General features: G+C 39.8%; 1 protein-coding gene across 1 annotated transcript in view; it reads left to right on the forward strand.

Moving 5' to 3' along the window:
• The first annotated feature begins 294 nt into the window (after positions 1-294).
• The window catches only part of LOC134340844 (sialic acid-binding Ig-like lectin 14), a 52,304-nt gene continuing 34,540 nt past the window's right edge, over positions 295-18,058 (forward strand). Inside the window, exons 1-5 of the mRNA XM_063038407.1 lie at positions 295-448; positions 887-1,234; positions 5,072-5,374; positions 7,071-7,400; positions 7,808-7,897. Coding sequence (XP_062894477.1) covers positions 400-448; positions 887-1,234; positions 5,072-5,374; positions 7,071-7,400; positions 7,808-7,897 — 1,120 coding nt within the window. The 5' untranslated portion in view covers positions 295-399. The remainder of the gene's footprint in view (positions 449-886; positions 1,235-5,071; positions 5,375-7,070; positions 7,401-7,807; positions 7,898-18,058) is intronic.

Consider the following 18,058-nt stretch of genomic DNA (forward strand, 5'->3'; position numbering starts at 1 on the left):
TCAAAGGTGAATAAAAACAATTTGATGCAAAACAATAATCCATCGGAACTGACAATAAAGGTCATTGAAATGATACTGACGGAGCAGAAGTTACCTTAGATGTTGTGACTGGATTCGGTTCCATTTTCCCACACTTCATTTACGTAGCATCTCACTGTTGATTGAACTAAGCAGAACATTTAAGAGGGGGGGGGGGAGAGCGAAAAGCTTCACCTCGAACGTAACTTCCTCCGTTCAGCACATTCTCTGGCATTTCTCAGTCTCTGCTGATCTCCGCCTGGAACATATAAATTACTTACGGGCAAAACATCCACATCCTTTACTGCAGCCCGAACACTTCGAGCTGGTTAAGGGGGCCGAGAGTTTAAACTGTATAGGGACCGCTGGAATCAGAGAAAGATGCAATTATTCCTGAAACTTCTTTTCCTCTTACAGGCACTAGTCCGAGGTAAGTTACTTTGAGCTGACGATGTATGCACTAACAAAAACCTGTGATGAGGATCATAATTTTACCCATTTCTGCATTTAAATGTCATTACGGAACGAGTCTATTATTGAGATAGCTAATCGATTAAAATTTCTACTCAGAGGTCTAGAACACCTTCATAAGGTTTCGCCTCAATTAAATCTATATTTATTTGGGTTGAAATATGTTTTGCGTATTCGTTGAATGCGAATCCAGACGCTGATTCGATAATTTAAAATTGTATTTGAGGTAACATTTGGTTAGTATAGCACCATCATTGAACTTGAATCAAAGTTAATCGTGGCTACACCGCTCTGCAACCGCTCAGTGCATTTAAACCAAGCTCAGGCAGAATGTTGGATCCCAAATTAACATATAATTTAGGACCAAATCTGACAAGCTTTATTTCTTTCCCATCAGGGGTTCCAGTGGTCTTGGAGGTGAACCAGCCGCGTCTCGTCAGTGTCTGGAGAGGGGAGTCAGTCACGTTAAACTGCAGCTTTACTCATAATGCAACTGAGGATGGCTGGGTCATCATTTCCTGGCACAGGACATCACCAAGGGCTGGAGATGTTCCTTACAAAGTGAATAATCTGCATTGTGTCCCTGACGCCTGTCTGCATGGATTGAAACGCTGTAATGCATCACTGAGGGTTGAACATGTCTCCTTTGATCACTCTGGTAATCGCTACACCTGTATCCTGAGGATACCCAGTGTCTACCCACCATTAGAGGCAAGAGGCCAAGGAACACTGCTGCAGGTTTATGGTAAACTTTTTTTTGTCATTCTACAAGTATAGTTTCTGCAATGTGTATCAGTATCAGAATCAGGTTTATTATCACTGACATGTGTAGTGAAATTTGTTGTGCTGTGGCAGCAGCCATTATTCATAACAGGCCAAGAAACACTGCTGTAGGTTTATGATTAAACATTTGTATCATTCTGCAAATATGCAATTTTTGCACTGAACATTTATTTGATACAATAATGTTAAAACATGGTGACATTTGTACCAAGCCATATACTGAAACATTAATATACATGACAACAAGCACAACCAACGAGAAAGCTTAAGAAATGGGCATTAGGTTTCAACCACAGCAAATAGGGGTAAATCGGTGCTGGTGTTTTGAGTGAATTTTGCCAGATCTGATAGGTTATATGTGGTTTCATTTTAATAGAGGATCATAAATCAGTTATGAAGATCATATCTGAAATTGATATTGTATTTCTTCTTTTGCTATCTACAATAAATATAGGTAGCTTGGAGTAAATGAGGTGCTCGAGGAATATAAAGATTGTGAAAAGAATCTTAAGAAAGAAATTAGAAAAGCTAAAAGAAGATATGAGGTTACTTTGGCAAGTAAGGTGAAAATAAATCCAAAGGGTTTCTACAGTTATATTAATAGCAAAAGGATAGTGAGGGATAAAATTGGTCCCTTAGAGAATCAGAGTGGACGGCTATGTGTGGAGCCAAAAGAGATGGCGGAGATTTTGAACAATTTCTTTTCTTCAGTATTCACTAAGGAGAAGGATATTGAATTGTGTAAGGTAAGGGAAACAAGTAGGGTAGTTATGGAAACTATGATGATTAAAGAACCATGGCACTTTTAAGGAATATAGAAGTGGATAAGTCTCCGGGTCCTGACAGGATATTCCCTAGGACCTTGAGGGAAGTTAGTGTGGAAATAGCAGGGGCTCTGACAGAAATATTTCAAATGTCATTAGAAACATGGATGGTGCTGGAGGATTGGCGTATTGCTCATGTTGCTCCATTGTTTAAAAAGGGTTCTAAGAGTAAACCTAGCAATTATCGGCCTGTGAGTGGTTGGTACATTGATGGAAAGTACTCTTAGAGATGGTATATATAATTATTTGGATAGACAGGGTCTGGTTAGGAACAGTCAACGTGGATTTGTGTGTGGAAGGTCATGTTTGACAAAACTTATTGAATTTTTTGAAGAGGTTACTAGGAAAGTAGATGAGGGTAAAGCAGTAGATGTTGTCTATATGGACTTCAGTAAGGCCTTTGACAAGGTTCCATATGGAAGGTTAGTTAGGAAGGTTCAATCTTTAGGTCTTAATATTGAAGTAGTAAAATGGATTCAGCAGTGGCTGGATGGGAGACGCCAGAGAGTAGTGGTGGATAACTGTTTGTCAGGTTGGAGGCCGGTGCCTAGTGGTGTGTCCCAAGGATCTGTACTGGGTCTAATGTTGTTTGTCATATATATTAAAGATCTGGATAATGGGGTGGTAAATTGGATTAGTAAGTATGCAGATGATACTAAGGTGGGTGGAGTTGTGGATAATGAAGTAGGTTTTCAAAGCTTGCAGAGAGATTTAGGCCAGTTAGAAGAGTGGGCTGAAAGAAGGCAGATGGAGTTTAATGCTGATAAATGTGAGGTGCTACATTTTGGTAGGACTAATCAAAATAGGACATACATGGTAAATGGTAGGGCATTGAAGAATGCAGTGGAACAGAGGGATCTAGGAATAATGGTGCATAGTTCCCTGAAGGTGGAGTCTCATGTGGATAGGGTGGTGAAGAAAGCTTTTGGTATGCTGGCCTTTATAAATCAGAGCATTGAGTATAGGAGTTGGGATGTAATGTTGAAATTGTACAAGGCATTGGTAAGGCCAAATTTGGAGTATTGTGTACAGTTCTGGTCACCTAATTATAGGACAGATGTCAACAAAATTGAGAGAGTATAGAGAAGATTTACTAGAATGTTACCTGGGTTTCATGTCCTAAGTTAAAGAGAAAGGTTGAACAAGTTGGGTCTTTATTCTTTGGAGCATAGAAGGTTGAGGGGGGACTTGATAGAGGCATTTAAAATTATGAGGGGGATAGATAGAGTTGACGTGGATAGGCTTTTTTTCCATTGAGAGTGGGGGAGATTCAAACAAGAGGACATGAGTTGAGAGTTAAAGGGCAAAAGTTTAGGGGTAACATGAGGGGGAACTTCTTTACTCAGAGAGTGGTAGCTGTGTGGAACGAGCTTCCAGCAGAAGTGGTTGAGGCAGGTTCAATGTTGTCATTTAAAGTAAAATTGGATAGCTATATGGCCAGGAAAGGAATGGAGGGTTAAGGGCTGAGTGCAGGTCGGTGGGACTAGGTGAGAGTAAGAGTTCGGCACGGACTAGAAGCGCTGAGATAGCTTGTTTCCGTGCTGTAATTGTTAAATATAATATGGTTATATAATTGTTCATGTGACTTTTACATTCATTTACCTTTTTAAGAATAATTAAAAAGTGCCAATGCCAATCACTCTATTTAATATTCCAAATAGCCAACAGTTGTTTCATTTCCAATATATTAACAATCCAATGAAATAAAAATAATTATTATAAATAGACACCAGGCAATGGTAAAGAAATATCTATTGTACACAGTTTGGAGCTTAATGGGGATGTAGTATAAAGAGTATAAACTTATGAGTTTCTGCAACAAGGAAAACAGCAAGGATCTAGTTATCCCAGCAGAAATGTAAGTAACTTGGGAGCCAAAAAGAATTAAGTAAGTGTTGATAAAAGATGACTATGTGGCAGAGTCTGGAGCTCACCAGCTGAATGGGTGATCAGAGGTGAAATTCTCAACATGTTTCATAAGTACCTGTAGGGCTTTGAACCTGGGAAATTAGATTAAAATCTATTTTGGCTCCTATGTACGGCAGCGGTCTCCATCCATGCCATGATTTTTTGATTGCATTAACACTTACAGCTAGAATAATTCAGAAGCCCACCAATTTCCCACTGAATTGACTTACTGTGCATTAAGATTATCTTGTAATTAATACAGACCGTGGGGCTGCTGCATGTGAGTTTGATCCAACAATTGCTCTTGCGATATTTTATTATATAATCCAATTTAAGCATAAACATGGAGTAATATTATACTTCTCCAACATATGTTTGTTCCTTGATGCTTCTCACCTAAAGAATAGGCTGTTTTACTTGAAGATTTACTAGAATGTTACCTGGGTTTCATCACCTAAGATACAGAGAAAGGTTGAACAAGTTGGGTCTTTATTCTTTGGAACGTAGAAGGCTGAGGGGGGACTTGATTGAGGTGTTTAAAATTATGAGGGGGATAGACAGAGTTGATGTGGATAGGCTTTTTCCATTGAGAGTGGGGGAGATTCAAACAAGAGGACATGAGTTGTGAGTTAAAGGGCAAAAGTTTAGGGGTAACATGAGGGGGAACTTCTTTACTCAGAGAGTGGTAGCTGTGTGGAACGAGCTTCCAGCAGAAGCGGCTGAGGCAGGTTCGATGTTGTCGTTTAAAGTTAAATTGGACAGCTATATGGACAGGAAAGGAATGGAGGGTTATGGGCTGTGCAGGTCGGTGGGACTAGGTGAGAGTAAGAGTTCAGCACGGACTAGAAGGGCCGAGATGGCCTGTTTCCGTGCTGTAATTGTTATATGGTTATATGGTAATCATTTGATATAACTCTTTTAAATTAATATATTCTGTATCAAGCTAAAGCAAATTTACTCTGTGAGTAAGCTTCACTAACATAAAAATACATTAGTGAAGTTTGTTGACAGAGTAAGATACAGTCAATATAGTTTAATACAGTATATTGTGCTTTGTTCTCTTTTAGAACCTCCTGAAATTTCTGTTCTGGATGGTCCTTTGGTTGCTGATAATGAATCCGTCCTCAACTGCTCAGGCAACGGGTTGTTAGCTGAGGATATCTCCTTTACATGGGCATGCTCAGGAACAAACAATTTTACGGAAGTTGCTGGACCAACTCTGTGGAAGAATAATAATGGCACTTCTGTTGTCACCAGCCAGCTTAAGCTTGTCCCAAGAGTGGAAGACCATGGGTCTGTTTGCAGCTGTCAGATTGATCATGCCACCTTCAGACAACCAATTAAAATCCATATCAAGCTAAATGTTATGTGTAAGTATAATCTTCATTGTGTATGCTAATCTTCAAACTTTTATTATATCGACATTATTCCCTGTTATAACTGAGATGTATATTGCTGTCTGTGATAGTGCAACTGAATTCCCTACGTGTGCTTTTGATGCTTGTGGACCCAATTCCACTACTTTGATCACTCATCCACTTTTCACAACACTTTTTCCTTTTGCACCTTTCCTTGTTGTATACTTCAGAGCTCTCCATTAAATTTCCCAATCTCTAGGACACAAAGTTGATCCTTTCTGTGACTCTTGACCCACTCATTACTACCTCTTTTATGAAGGGTCAATTCCAACATTGCAATACATTCTAGTGAGTGTGGCTGTCTCTACATGGTTCCACTTTGATCCATTAAGTTTTAACCACAGATCAACTTACTCCACCCCCACCCCCCACACCGTCATGTATCATTACATGACCCCTTCCTGTTTTTCACCTAACCTCCCCTATTGCTTACATTATCCAAAAAATATAAAGCTTCAGACGTGGGTACTTACTTCACCACCACCTTGTACAATTTCTCCATTACGTCTTTGCTCAGAGACTGCCTGTCCGAGATTCAACCCTGGAAGATTTGCAATAGTTAAACCTTGGGAAAACGTTGTCTTTGACTGCTGCTAAAGTTCAGTGCCCTTCATCTTATCCTAGTGACAAAGAGTCATTGAATCCATACAGCACAGAAAAGGCCATTTGGCCAATCTGGTCCATGTTTCCCATCTAAGCTTGCCCCATACTCCCATGTTTCCCCTACATCCCTTCAAGTCTTTCTTATCCATGTACCTGCCCAAGTACTTTTATAATATTATTAATGTACACTGCCTCACGCAGCTAATTCAATGTACTGACCAGTCTTTTGACTCTTCGATGTAATTTCAATCACATCATCACAGAGACTCCCTATATCCACTCTTTATTTCCTCTCTCCACCTTTACTTTGACTCAACTGCTAATCTATCATCCAGTCTTTTATTGCATGCAGACTTGATTTTCTGCCAACTGTTCTGGCTAGCTTGTATTAGATTAAAGAAAGATTCTCACATGTACTTTAAAATATACAGTGAAATGGATCATTTGCGGTCGACATGAAAACGTACAAACTCCTTACAAACAGTGGTGGGAATTGAACCCCAATCAGTAATCACCGGCATTGTAAAGTGATTGCATTAACTTTTATGCTACTGTAAATAAAGGAATATCCAAATCTCTTTCATTATGTAATGACACAACAGATTTCACTCTTACACTTCTTCTGTAATTAAAACTTTTATTGTTTCCAAATCAACGATTTATTACTTTTGAACTATTAACTTCTGGGCAGATTCCTCCATGACCTACCCTCATGGTAAACCCCTCACAGCCTATAACCCCCCCAAGAACTCTACATTTTTCCAGCTGTAACCTTGCGGAATCTCAACTTCTTTCATGTGATTAGTGTGCTAAGCTCCTGAATTCACTCACCGTCCATCTGTACATCCATAGGCAAGAAAATTATCTTTGTCTAAACCTTAGTTACAAAACTTTGTTTTGGTAGTAGTTTGATCTTCAACACATAGATCCCTTGGAACTGCTGACCTTTCAGAAGTGCTCAGTCTGCTTTTATTGTCTACTCATGCATCAATTGTATCTATATTGCTGCGGTCTACAATAACGTATGTATTGCTTTTATTGTTAGATGGACCACATGATTCAATAATAACATACAAGTTGAATACCATGGGTAATTATCTTCCTATCAACCATAGTGAAATCATTGCTGTTGTCGGTTCATCCTTGGCACTGAATTGCTGTATGACGAGTAACCCCGCTTCCACTGTGATGTGGACAAAGGTCAGGGAGAGTCCAAATGGAACATTACAAACTAATATTGGATTAAACTGCACAGAAGTACAGATACATGTTCAATCTGAAGATGAGGGAATCTATTGGTGCATGGCATACAACGACTACGGCAGCAGAAACACAAGCATTTGGATTAAAGCAAATCATGAAACCAATTATAACTGTAAGTATGCATGCATGTGTGTACATTACAGTACTTATTGAGTTTGACTCAATCTCAGGAAATGAAAGCTCAGAATAATTAATTCTGTATCTTCTTTCTTGGTCTTAGTAGTTGATGATTGTTATATTTGTTTGCATTTTAAAATACACATTCAGTGCTATAAGCATCAAGTGCTTACAATGCTTTTACACTGTAGGGCAAATAACTTCTAAAAATTAAAATGCTGCAATTTTGTTTATTAATGAATGTGTACATCCTCTAGAACTGTTGGAAATATTTAACCTGCTTTCAAATTGAATAAAGCAACTGCATTTGTATTATTTTATTTTTATGTCTCCAAACATTTTATTTTGTGAAAATGTTGACATCTTGAATTTTTATTCTGTTATTTATTATATTTTTCACAGATTATCAACTTTATGCTGTGCTCCCCATAACTACAGTCATCATTATGACAATAATGTTTTCTTGGCTGATCTGCAAGAGGCAACGGAAAGGTAAATCTTAAAATAAATCATTGGTTGTAGGTGTTAACCTTACTATTGACATCAATAGTGAGCTGAAAACGATGTGGTTTTCAACAGACTGCATGATTATACATTGCTTTTCAATTTTGTGTGTTCAATTTTTGGGTTATTTGCATGACCTAACCTCCCTCTGTTAAATAAGCAAATCATTTGAAGTTAGAGGATTGTGGAAGAGCTTGTTCAATGTTTGAAATTTTATTACTTGTACTCTTGATGTCATCGTAAAATTTATGCTAAAATGAGTAACATTTTCCTTGATAAAGATAAAAACTGTTATTTTAGACTTCACAGAAATTATGCTCTCATTTTCTGTTAGATACTAAATGTTTAAAAGTCCTAATTGGATTAAGTTGAAGGAAGTGAATGAAAGGTGATATAAATTTTGATTTCTGTAATATTGTTCAGCATTTGACTGGAAATGATACTGAAGAGCTGATTCAGCAAGTCAGAGGGAAATGAAGGTTTATAAATGATAAAACAGGCTGTGACCATTATTTTCCAGAAGTCTTTGGTAAAGAAACATGCTAGATGATGAAATTTGCAAAACTGATTTTCTGCAAAAAAGAAGATAAACTAGATTTCAATTTAATTTGGTTCTGATGTTAGCATAAAATTTGGAATGAAATTACCAACAGGAATTAGTAAGATTTACTATTTTCAAAGGCAAGTTGAGCAGGTTACAGTATTTTTTTACACCAGAGAGAAGCTGCAGTGATTGTAAGTTTAAATATGTTTTTGGGAAAAGATTTTTAAGTTGGAGCTTTATGGTAAACAGATAGCACACGTCTTTGGCAACAGAGCATAAATAAGGTATAATATTAAAATGTAATTTCTTCAGAGTGAAATGGCTCAGTGACTAATGTGAACATAAGAAATAGGAGCAGGAGATGGTTATCTGGCCCATTGAGCCTGCTCCGCCATTCAATCAGATCATAACTGCTCTGGCCATAAACTCATCTCTACCTACCCGCCTTTTCTGCATACCCCTTAATTCCCCTACTATGCAAAAATCTATCCAACCTTGTCTTAAATATATTTACTGCGTTAGCCTCTACTACATCATTGGGCAGAGAATTCCACAGATTCACCATGTTTTGGGAAAAGCAGTTCCTCCTCATCTCCGTCCTAAATTTAGTCCCCCGAATCTTGAGGCTATGTTCCCTAGCTCTAGTTTCACCTACCAGTAGAAACAACTTTCCTGCCTCTAACTTATCTATCCCTTTCATAATTTCATACATTTCTATAAGATCTCCTCTCATTCTTCTGAATTCCAGCGAGTACCATACCAGGCAACTCAATCTCTGCTCATAGTCTAACGCCTTCATCTCCGGAATCAACCCGGTAAACCTCCTCTGCACCGCCTCCAAAGCCAGTGTATCCTTCCTCAAGTAAGGAAACCAGAACTGCACACAGTACTCCAGGTGCGGCCTCACCAGTACCCTGTATAGTTGCAGCATAACCTCCCTGCCCTTAAATTCAATCCTCTAGCAATGAAAACCAACTTTCCATTTGCCTTCTTGATAGCCTGCTGCACCTGTAAACCAACCCTCTGCGATTCATGCACAGGCACTCCCAAGTCCCTCTGCACAGCAGCATGTTGCAATCTTTTATTTAAATAATAATCTGATCTTCCATTTTGACTTCTAAAGTGGATGACTTCTCATTTACCAATATTGTACTAATACAATGCTCCTATTTGTATTGGGTAATTTTATTTACTCTTTATTGATAAATAGTAAGATTGGAATGCTACCATCTACTGGTTCATCTCCAAGTCACACACCATCCTGGAAGTATATAGTCAGACCTTTATTATCACTACATCTAACTAGTGGAACTCGCTAGCTAACAACACTGTGTGAATACCCTCTAAGAAGAACTGCTGTGGCTCATCACCTTCTCCAGGACAGCTTGGAAAGGGCAATAAATGCAGACTTAAATAAAGCATTTGGCAATTCATGAAATAATATAAAAATGGCTAACCATATGGAATTGGAAGATTTGCAAAATTGGAATCAGGATCTACATTATGAGGGCATAAGAAATAATATGACTAGCAACGTGGAAAATTCTAAGAAATTTTTCAAACTTTGGAAAATAAAAGGAAGACATTTTATGGGAAATGTTTAGATTGGGTGGCTTTAATCTGTAGTTTAATCCATGAGTAAATTAGGCCAAAGGATGGAACTCTTCAGTATTGCCTGTGGAGACATAAATGTTTTTCATTAATTCACATGATGTAGGAGCCCCTGACACTTGTTGACCTTTGTAAAAGAAAAGGGAATGATTTTGAACTTATTTTACTTGCTGAAGTTAGAGCATTATATGCAGAGGAAATTCAGTAATGGAAAATTGCAACATGGATTCTCCAGAAGGCTATCAGGATGTGGAGTTACTCATTAAGAGGATTAAAAGAAAATGGGTTTTATTTAGTTCTGCTGCAGAGGTCAAAAGTTGTCTAACAGGATTTATGGGCAATATGACTAATGAGAAATTACTACAATCTCTCACGAAGTTTTTGAAATGAAAATAATTTGAAGCAAACTTCGGAAAAAAACTATGATTCTCAGGTTGATGTTAGAATAGTTTATGTTATCTTTGAGAAATAATTAGCTGTTTGAAGAAGTGAAGCCTTAAAATACAGGTCGGCTGGTGAGAACAGTGGGAAGAGTTTTAAAGCGGGCAGAGTTGAAAAGGTGACGGTTATTTCTTCAGCAGTTTGAAGGGGCACGACTGCGCAAGTGCACGGAGGTCAGCCAGTGAGAACAGAGGGAAGAGTTTGAATAGAAGACAGCTTTACAGAGCGGCTGATAGAGTAGAGGGAGACAGAGAAGGAAGGCTATGGCTCCATGGGGCTTCAGCGATAAAGGGTCGAGGCGAGGTGGGTTATCTGATTAGAATACAGACAGAAAGAATGTGTGTGAGGCCAGTTTTCTGTGCTCGGTGTCAGTTGTGGGAGGTCCTGAAGACTCCCAGCCTCCCGGACGGCCACATCTGCAGCAGGTGCGTCGAGCTGCAGCTCTTTAGGGACTGCCTCAGGGAACTGGAGATGCAGCTTGATGACCTTCGTCTGGTCAGGGAGAGTGAGGAAGTGATAGAGAGGAGCTATAGGCTGGTAGTCACTTCGGGAACTGGGGAGACAGATAAGTAGATAACAGTCAGGAGAGGGAAGGACAAGAAGCAGGTGCTAGAGAGTACCCCTGTGGCTGTTCCCCTTAACAATAAGTACTCCTGCTTGAGTACTGTTAGGGGAGACGGCCTACCTGGGGGAAGCAACAGTGGTCGTGCCTCTGGCACAGAGTCGGGCCCTGTGGCTCAGAAGGTTAGGAAAAGGAAGAGGATAGCAGCAGTGATAGGGGACTCTATAGTTAAGGAGTCAGAGATGCGATTCTGTGGGCGCAGGAAAGAAACGTGGATGGTAGTTTGCCTCCCAGGTGCCAGGGTCCAGGATGTTTCTAATCGCGTCCACGATATTTTGAAGTGGGAAGGAGAACAGCCAGAGGTTGTGGAACATATTGGTACCAACGATATAGGTAGGAAAAGGGAGGAAAACAAAGCACAGGGAGTTAGGAAGGAAGATGAGAAGCAGGACCTTACAGGTAGTAATCTTGGGATTACTGCTTGTGCCACAGGACAGTGAGTATAGGAATAGAATGAGGTGGAGGATGAATGCGTGGCTGAGGGATTGGAGCACAGGGCAGGGATTCAGATTTCTGGATCATTGAGAACTCTTTTGGGGCAGGAATTGTCTTTACTCGATCGGACCCGATGCAATAACAATTGTACAACAAATACACTGACATACGTAATTTTTTTCAAACCTTTATTCTCTACTCATAGCATGCTATGGGGGAAGTTACAGACTGATCTCCCAAAGGAGCCAGTCCGGAGACTGCCCCCGAATTACACGGTTCTCCACAATTTATAACATTGATCATGTAGCAGGAAATCTTACGATTACAAGTTTAGATAATGTTAGAATCATTTCAGTCACATGCTAAGATACAATTAGATGTAAAATAGTCATTGGTCAGTTAGTTATAATTATTTTAAGCCAAAGCTATCCCATCAGTTCCTCATTCGGACCCTTCCCCTTTTCTCCAGAACATTCTAGCCCCTACACTATACTCCCCATATTTAGCTATATCTTGAGCTGCTTCTGCAAGATCAGATAGTTCCTTATTTGAGTCTTTGCCTGTCTTTAGAGAACAATGACTAGTATGTCACCGGTTGCAGAGTGAAACTTCTTTTTGACTGTCCAAACTTGTCCAAAGCGGTAAGCTAAGGTGCTTGCAATGTGATTGATTATAAGTTAATCATTGTCCACTGTTTTTCCCCCTATTTACCTATCCCTTCATTCCATCAGAATGACCTGTAGAAAAAGGACTTGAATCCCAGGGGGACCAATATCCTGGCGGGGATGTTTGCTCAGGCTATTGGGGAGAGTTTAAACTGGAATTGCTGGGGGGCGGGAACAAAACTGAAGTGACAGAGGAAAAGGGAGGTTGGCTCACAAATAGAGAAAGCTTGGAGACAGGGCGAAAGGGAGCATAGGCAGGTGATAGAGAAGGGAGGCGCTCAGACCGATGGTTTGAGATGTGTCTATTTTAATGCAAGGAGTATTATGAACAAAGTGGACGAGCATAGAGTGTGGATCAGCACTTGGAGCTATAATGTTGTGGCCATTACAGAGAATTGGATGGTGCAGGGGCAGGAATGGCTACTTCAAGTGCCTGGCTTTAGGTGTTTCAGAACGGGCAGGGAAGGAGGGAAGAGGTGGGGGCATGGCACTGTTGCTCAGGGATAGTGTCACAGCTGCAGAAAAGGAGGAGGTCATGGAGGGGTTGTCTACTGAGTCTCTGTGGGTGGAAGTTAGGAACAGGAAGGGGTCAATAACTCTACTGGATGTTTTTTATAGAACACCCAATAGTAACAGGGACATCGAAGAGCAGATAGGGAGGCAGATTCTGGAAAGGAGTAATAATAACAGGGTTGTTGTGGTGGGAGATTTTAATTTCCCAAATATTGATTGGCATCTCCATAGAGTGAGGGGTTTAGATGGAGTGGAGTTTGTTAGGTGTGTTCAGGAAGGTTTCTTGACACAATATGTAGATAAGCCTACAAGAGGAAAGGCTCTACTTGATCTGCTACTGGGAAATGAACCTGGTCAGGGTCAGGTCTCTCAGTGGGAGAGCATTTTGGAGATAATGATCACAATTCTATCTCCTTTACCATAGCATTGGAGAGGGATAGCAAAAGACAAGTTTGGGAAACGCTTAATTGGAGTAAGGGGAAATATGAAGCCATCAGGCAGGAACTTGGAAGCATAAATTGGAAACAGATGTTCTCAGGGAAACGTACGGAAGAAATGCGGCAAATGTTCAGGAGATATTTGCGTGGGGTTCTGCGTAGGTATGTTCCAATGAGACAGGGAAAGGATGGTAGGGTACAGGAATCGTGGTGTACAAAGGCTGTTGTAAATCTAGTCAAGAAGAAAAGAAGAGCTTACGAAAGGTTCAAAAAACTAGGTAATGATAGAGATCTAGAAGACTATAAGGCTAGCAGGAAGGAGCATAAGAATGAAATTAGGAGAGCCAGAAGTGGCCACGAGAAGACCTTGGCGGACAGGATTAAGGAAAGCCCCAAGGTATTCTACAAGTATGTGAAGAGCAAGAGGATAGGATGTGAGAGAATAGGACCAATCAAGTGTGATAGTGGAAAAGTGTGTATTCAACTGGAGGAGATAGCAGAGGTACTTAATGAATACTTTGCTTCATATTCACTACGGATAAGGATCTTGGTGATCGTAGAGATGACTTACAGCGGACTGAAAAGCTTGAGCATGTAGATATTAAGAAAGAAGATGTGCAGAAGCTTTTGGAAAGCATCAAGCTGGATAAGTCACTGGGACCAGACGGGATGTACTCCAGGCTACTGTGGGAAGCAAGGGAGGAGATTGCTGAGCCTCTGGCGATGATCTTTGCATCATCGATGGGGATGGGAGAGGTTCCAGAGGATTGGAGGGTTGCAGATGTTGTTCCTTTATTCAAGAAAGGGAGTAAGGATAGCCCAGGAAATTATAGACCAGTGAGGCTTACTTCAGTGGTTGGTAAGTTGATGGAGAAGATCATGAGATGCAGGATTTATGAACATTTGGAGAGGCATAATATGATTAGGAATGGTCAGCATGGCTTTGTCAAAGGCAGTTCGTGCCTTACAAGCCTAATTGAATTTTGTGAGGATGTGACTAAACACAATGATGAAGGTAGAGCTGTTGACGTAGTGTATATGGATTTTAGCAAGGCATTTGGTAAAGTACCACATGCAAGGCTTATTGAGAAAGTAAGGAGGGATGGGATCCAAGGGGACATTGCTTTGAGAATCCAGAACTGGCTTGCCCACAGAAGGCAAAGAGTGGTTGTAGATGGGTCATATTCTGCATGGAGGCCAGTGACCAGTGGTGTGCCTCAGGGATCTGTTCTGGGACCCCTACTCTTTGTTTGTGATTTTTATAAAGGACCTGCATGAGGAAGTGGTGGAATGGGTTAGTAAGTTTGTTGGTAACACAAAGGTTGGGGGTGTTGTGGATAGTGTGGAGGGCTGTCAGAGGTTACAGCGGGACATCTATAGGATGTAAAACTGGGCTGAAAAGTGACAGATGGAGTTCAACCCAGATAAGTGTGAGGTGGTTTATTTTGGTGGGTCAAATATGATGGCAGAATATAGCATTAATGGTAAGATTCTTGGCAGTGTGGAGGATCAGAGAGATCTTGGGGTCTGAGTCCATAGAACACTCAAAGCTGCCAAGCAGGTTGACTCTGTGGTTAAGAAGGCATACAGTGCATTGGCCTTCATCAATTGTAGGATTGAGTTTAAGAGCTGAGAGGTAATGTTGCAGCTATGTAGGACCCTGGTCAGACCGCACTTGGAGTATTGTGTTCAATTCTATTCGCCTCACTACAGGAAGGCTGCGGAAACCATAGAAAGGGTTCAGAGGAGATTTACAAGGATGTTGCCTGGATTGGGGAGCATGCCCTATAGATTGATGAACTTGGCCTTTTCTCCTTGGAGCGACGGAGGATGAGAGGTGACCTGATAGAGGTGTACAAGATAATGAGAGGCATTGATCGTATGGATAGTCAGAGGCTTTTCCCCGGGGCTGAAATGGCTTGCACAAGAGGGCATAGTTTTAAAGTGCTTGGAAGTAGATACAGAGGAGATGTCAGGGGTAAGTTTTTTATAGAGAGTGGTGAGTGCATGGAATGGGCTGCCATTGGCGGTGATGGAGGAAGAAACGATAGGGTCTTTTAAGAGACTCCTGGATGGATACGTGGAGCTTAAAAAAATAGAGGGCTATGGGTAAGCCTATGTATTTCTAAGGTAAGGACATGGTTGGCACAGCTTTGTGGGCTGAAGGGCCGGTATTGTGCTGTAGGTTTTCTATGTTTCTGCAGCAGAGTAGGAGCAGATTAGATGGAGGAACACCACAGACTTTTCTAAATAGTAATATTATTATTCTTGATATAGAAGAACATACTGAGTGTCACTCAGAATGTTATATCTATATGTGAAATTCAAGCTTAAGTTAACTAGATGACATTGGTGTATTTTTCCACTGTGCATAGAGAGTGATTTAAATTTATGTTCTCATAATGACTAATGTTTCATCATCAGCGTGCTGAATTTTCTCCCCTTGCTCCTCTTGGGCCCCAGGTCCCCCATCACCCATGTATTTCCTGTTCTAAGCTCTAAGGGTGCAATGAGATCACCAAAAATCCTCATGACGGAGGAAACATTTTCCTCCCTCTGCAATGCAGATTGAGTGCAGTTTACAGGATTTTGTAACCAAAGCGTGATGTGATCTGACCACTAGTTTTTGGGTTTCTCATCGTCACCTATGGTCTTTTCAAAATTAATATACAGCATTTTCTCAACTCAGGTATGGTGCTATCTCAGCATCTAAAATTTAAATGCATTTAAATACATTTCATAAATTTGGGCCATAGACAAAGTGAATGCATACAGTCTTTAGTTGGACATTTTGGTTGGAGCGGTTTGGCTGGTAGGCCAGTTTCCATGATGTACTACTCTTTGCCATGGATTTCTTAAAGAAAGATATCCTGCTCTGTGTCTTGTATAAGCAGGACCAAGGTTAGAGGAAATTTATCTGAATTACATCTACGGTGGTGTTAATCCATTAGAAACATTGTGCAGCCCATGAGAAGATATTTAGAACGTATGCTGGGAATATATATCTTTATATATAAAGATGTCTAATAGATACAGCTTACTCAATTGTAGTGTTTCCATTTTATACTAATATTGCCATACACATCCCTACCAAAAGAGAATAGAAATTAATTTTAATAAATGTTTTAAGCAAAATCAGAGGATATCCTGCATCTAAGTGGCCTTTCTCTGGTTTCCTGGACTGAATTTGAAACAGATTTCTTCTCCACTCTTTGGCAGGATATTCCAAAATTTGGGTTTTCAAGGTTCTCTCTGAAAATTGTGTTGCTTTCTTGACTCCGGTTTATATCTTTCTGCTGTGAATTCCATACTGGATGAGTCCCCTGACACTACATTAGGATTTGGTGACAAGTTGTATTCTATGCCAAAGGGTTGTCCTTTCCATTTTGCATGGCTTGTCTTATAGTTTATTTGGGGGCTGGTAGACTGCTGGTCAGTGGCCACAACAGGTTTTAAGGCACGACTTAATGAAAAGGTAGAAATTTACATGCAGCAGCGACAGTAAATGACAACCAATATGACAGACACACATGGACGGAATATTGACTAGGATTATCTTGGTCAGAAATGAAGACATTCCACCCATTTTTCACTGGAAGACAAGAAGAATATCTGCTCCAATGATTATCATACTCAGGGAAGATAAGCTAAGTATTATTATCCTACATGTAACAAGGCCAAATTAAAATTGAAGAAAATTATGTAACAATTAAAAATGAATCAAACAACTTACATATTTGATTACTCTTCTAAATTAACAAAATACACCTACAAAGTAACTGATTAATTTATCATCAGAGTAATCATCCTAACTTAGATTCAGGATAATGGACACTGAACGCCAGAAATGTTTTCCCCTTCATTGTTAATTACTGAAGCAAATGAAGTAGGCTTTTTAATCTTAATAGTAATGTATCCAGCCCCTTGATACAGTCTTTTCCGCTTAAAGAGTTTTGATGGGATAATAGGACAGTATTTGAAAAGATCTGGTGTTCTATACGTTAAATCGCCCTTGTGAAAGAACAGTAGAGATAAGAAGTCCATAGTACAATCGCAGCCTTCATATATTAAATCACATTTTGCTCCTGTTACAAGAAACCATAGAAAAAAACCTTGCAATAACTGGAAAGGGTGGTAGCTTTGCATTTGCATTTCTGCTTGCTCTGGTTTGGAGCCACAGTTCTATGACTTTAAGAAGTGTGGTTAACTGCAGCAATTGTAAGTGAGAACAGTGTGTGGTATGCAGCTGGATATGCCTTTAGCATAGGCTTTGGTGACCGCAGTAGAAAATAGTACATCGCTATCAATTAATTGTCAAGCTGTCAATTGCTACGCTTCGGAGCCACAAGAGACTGCAGATGTTGGAATATGGAACAAAAATCAATCTGCTGGAGGAACTCACTGGGTCAAGCAACATCTGTGCAATGAAAGTTTGTCAAATTATCACATTTTTATTATTTTTATTTTGATTACAAATAGAGGTTAACAAAAGTTCACCAAGCCTGTAAATGTGAAGATTAGAGGAATGTCTGGCTTGAGATCTACAATCGTAGAAATTGATAGCATATAGTGTGCAAGTTATGTTTTTAATTAAGATAGCTTGGGAGGTAATATTCCATTCCAAAAATTCCTTTGTTTATCGCAACATGTCACCTATTATTACAGATCAGTAATATCTAAGAAATGCATCGTTACAAAAATCAGTTTATAATCAATCAAACCATATTATTAAAAAATCTTTAATTAAACTGGGAAAGATAAGATGTTACAATGAAGATGTTATCTGTTCCAGTCTTTGCAAAGATTATTTTTGGTTGGTTCAGGTTATGGTCCAGTTCAAGTAGTCACAAATCTGATTGACTGTATGAAGGCTGCTGGTAT

This window comes from Mobula hypostoma, chromosome X2, assembly GCF_963921235.1.
Source record: "Mobula hypostoma chromosome X2, sMobHyp1.1, whole genome shotgun sequence".
Classification (NCBI taxonomy): Eukaryota; Metazoa; Chordata; class Chondrichthyes; order Myliobatiformes; family Myliobatidae; genus Mobula; species Mobula hypostoma.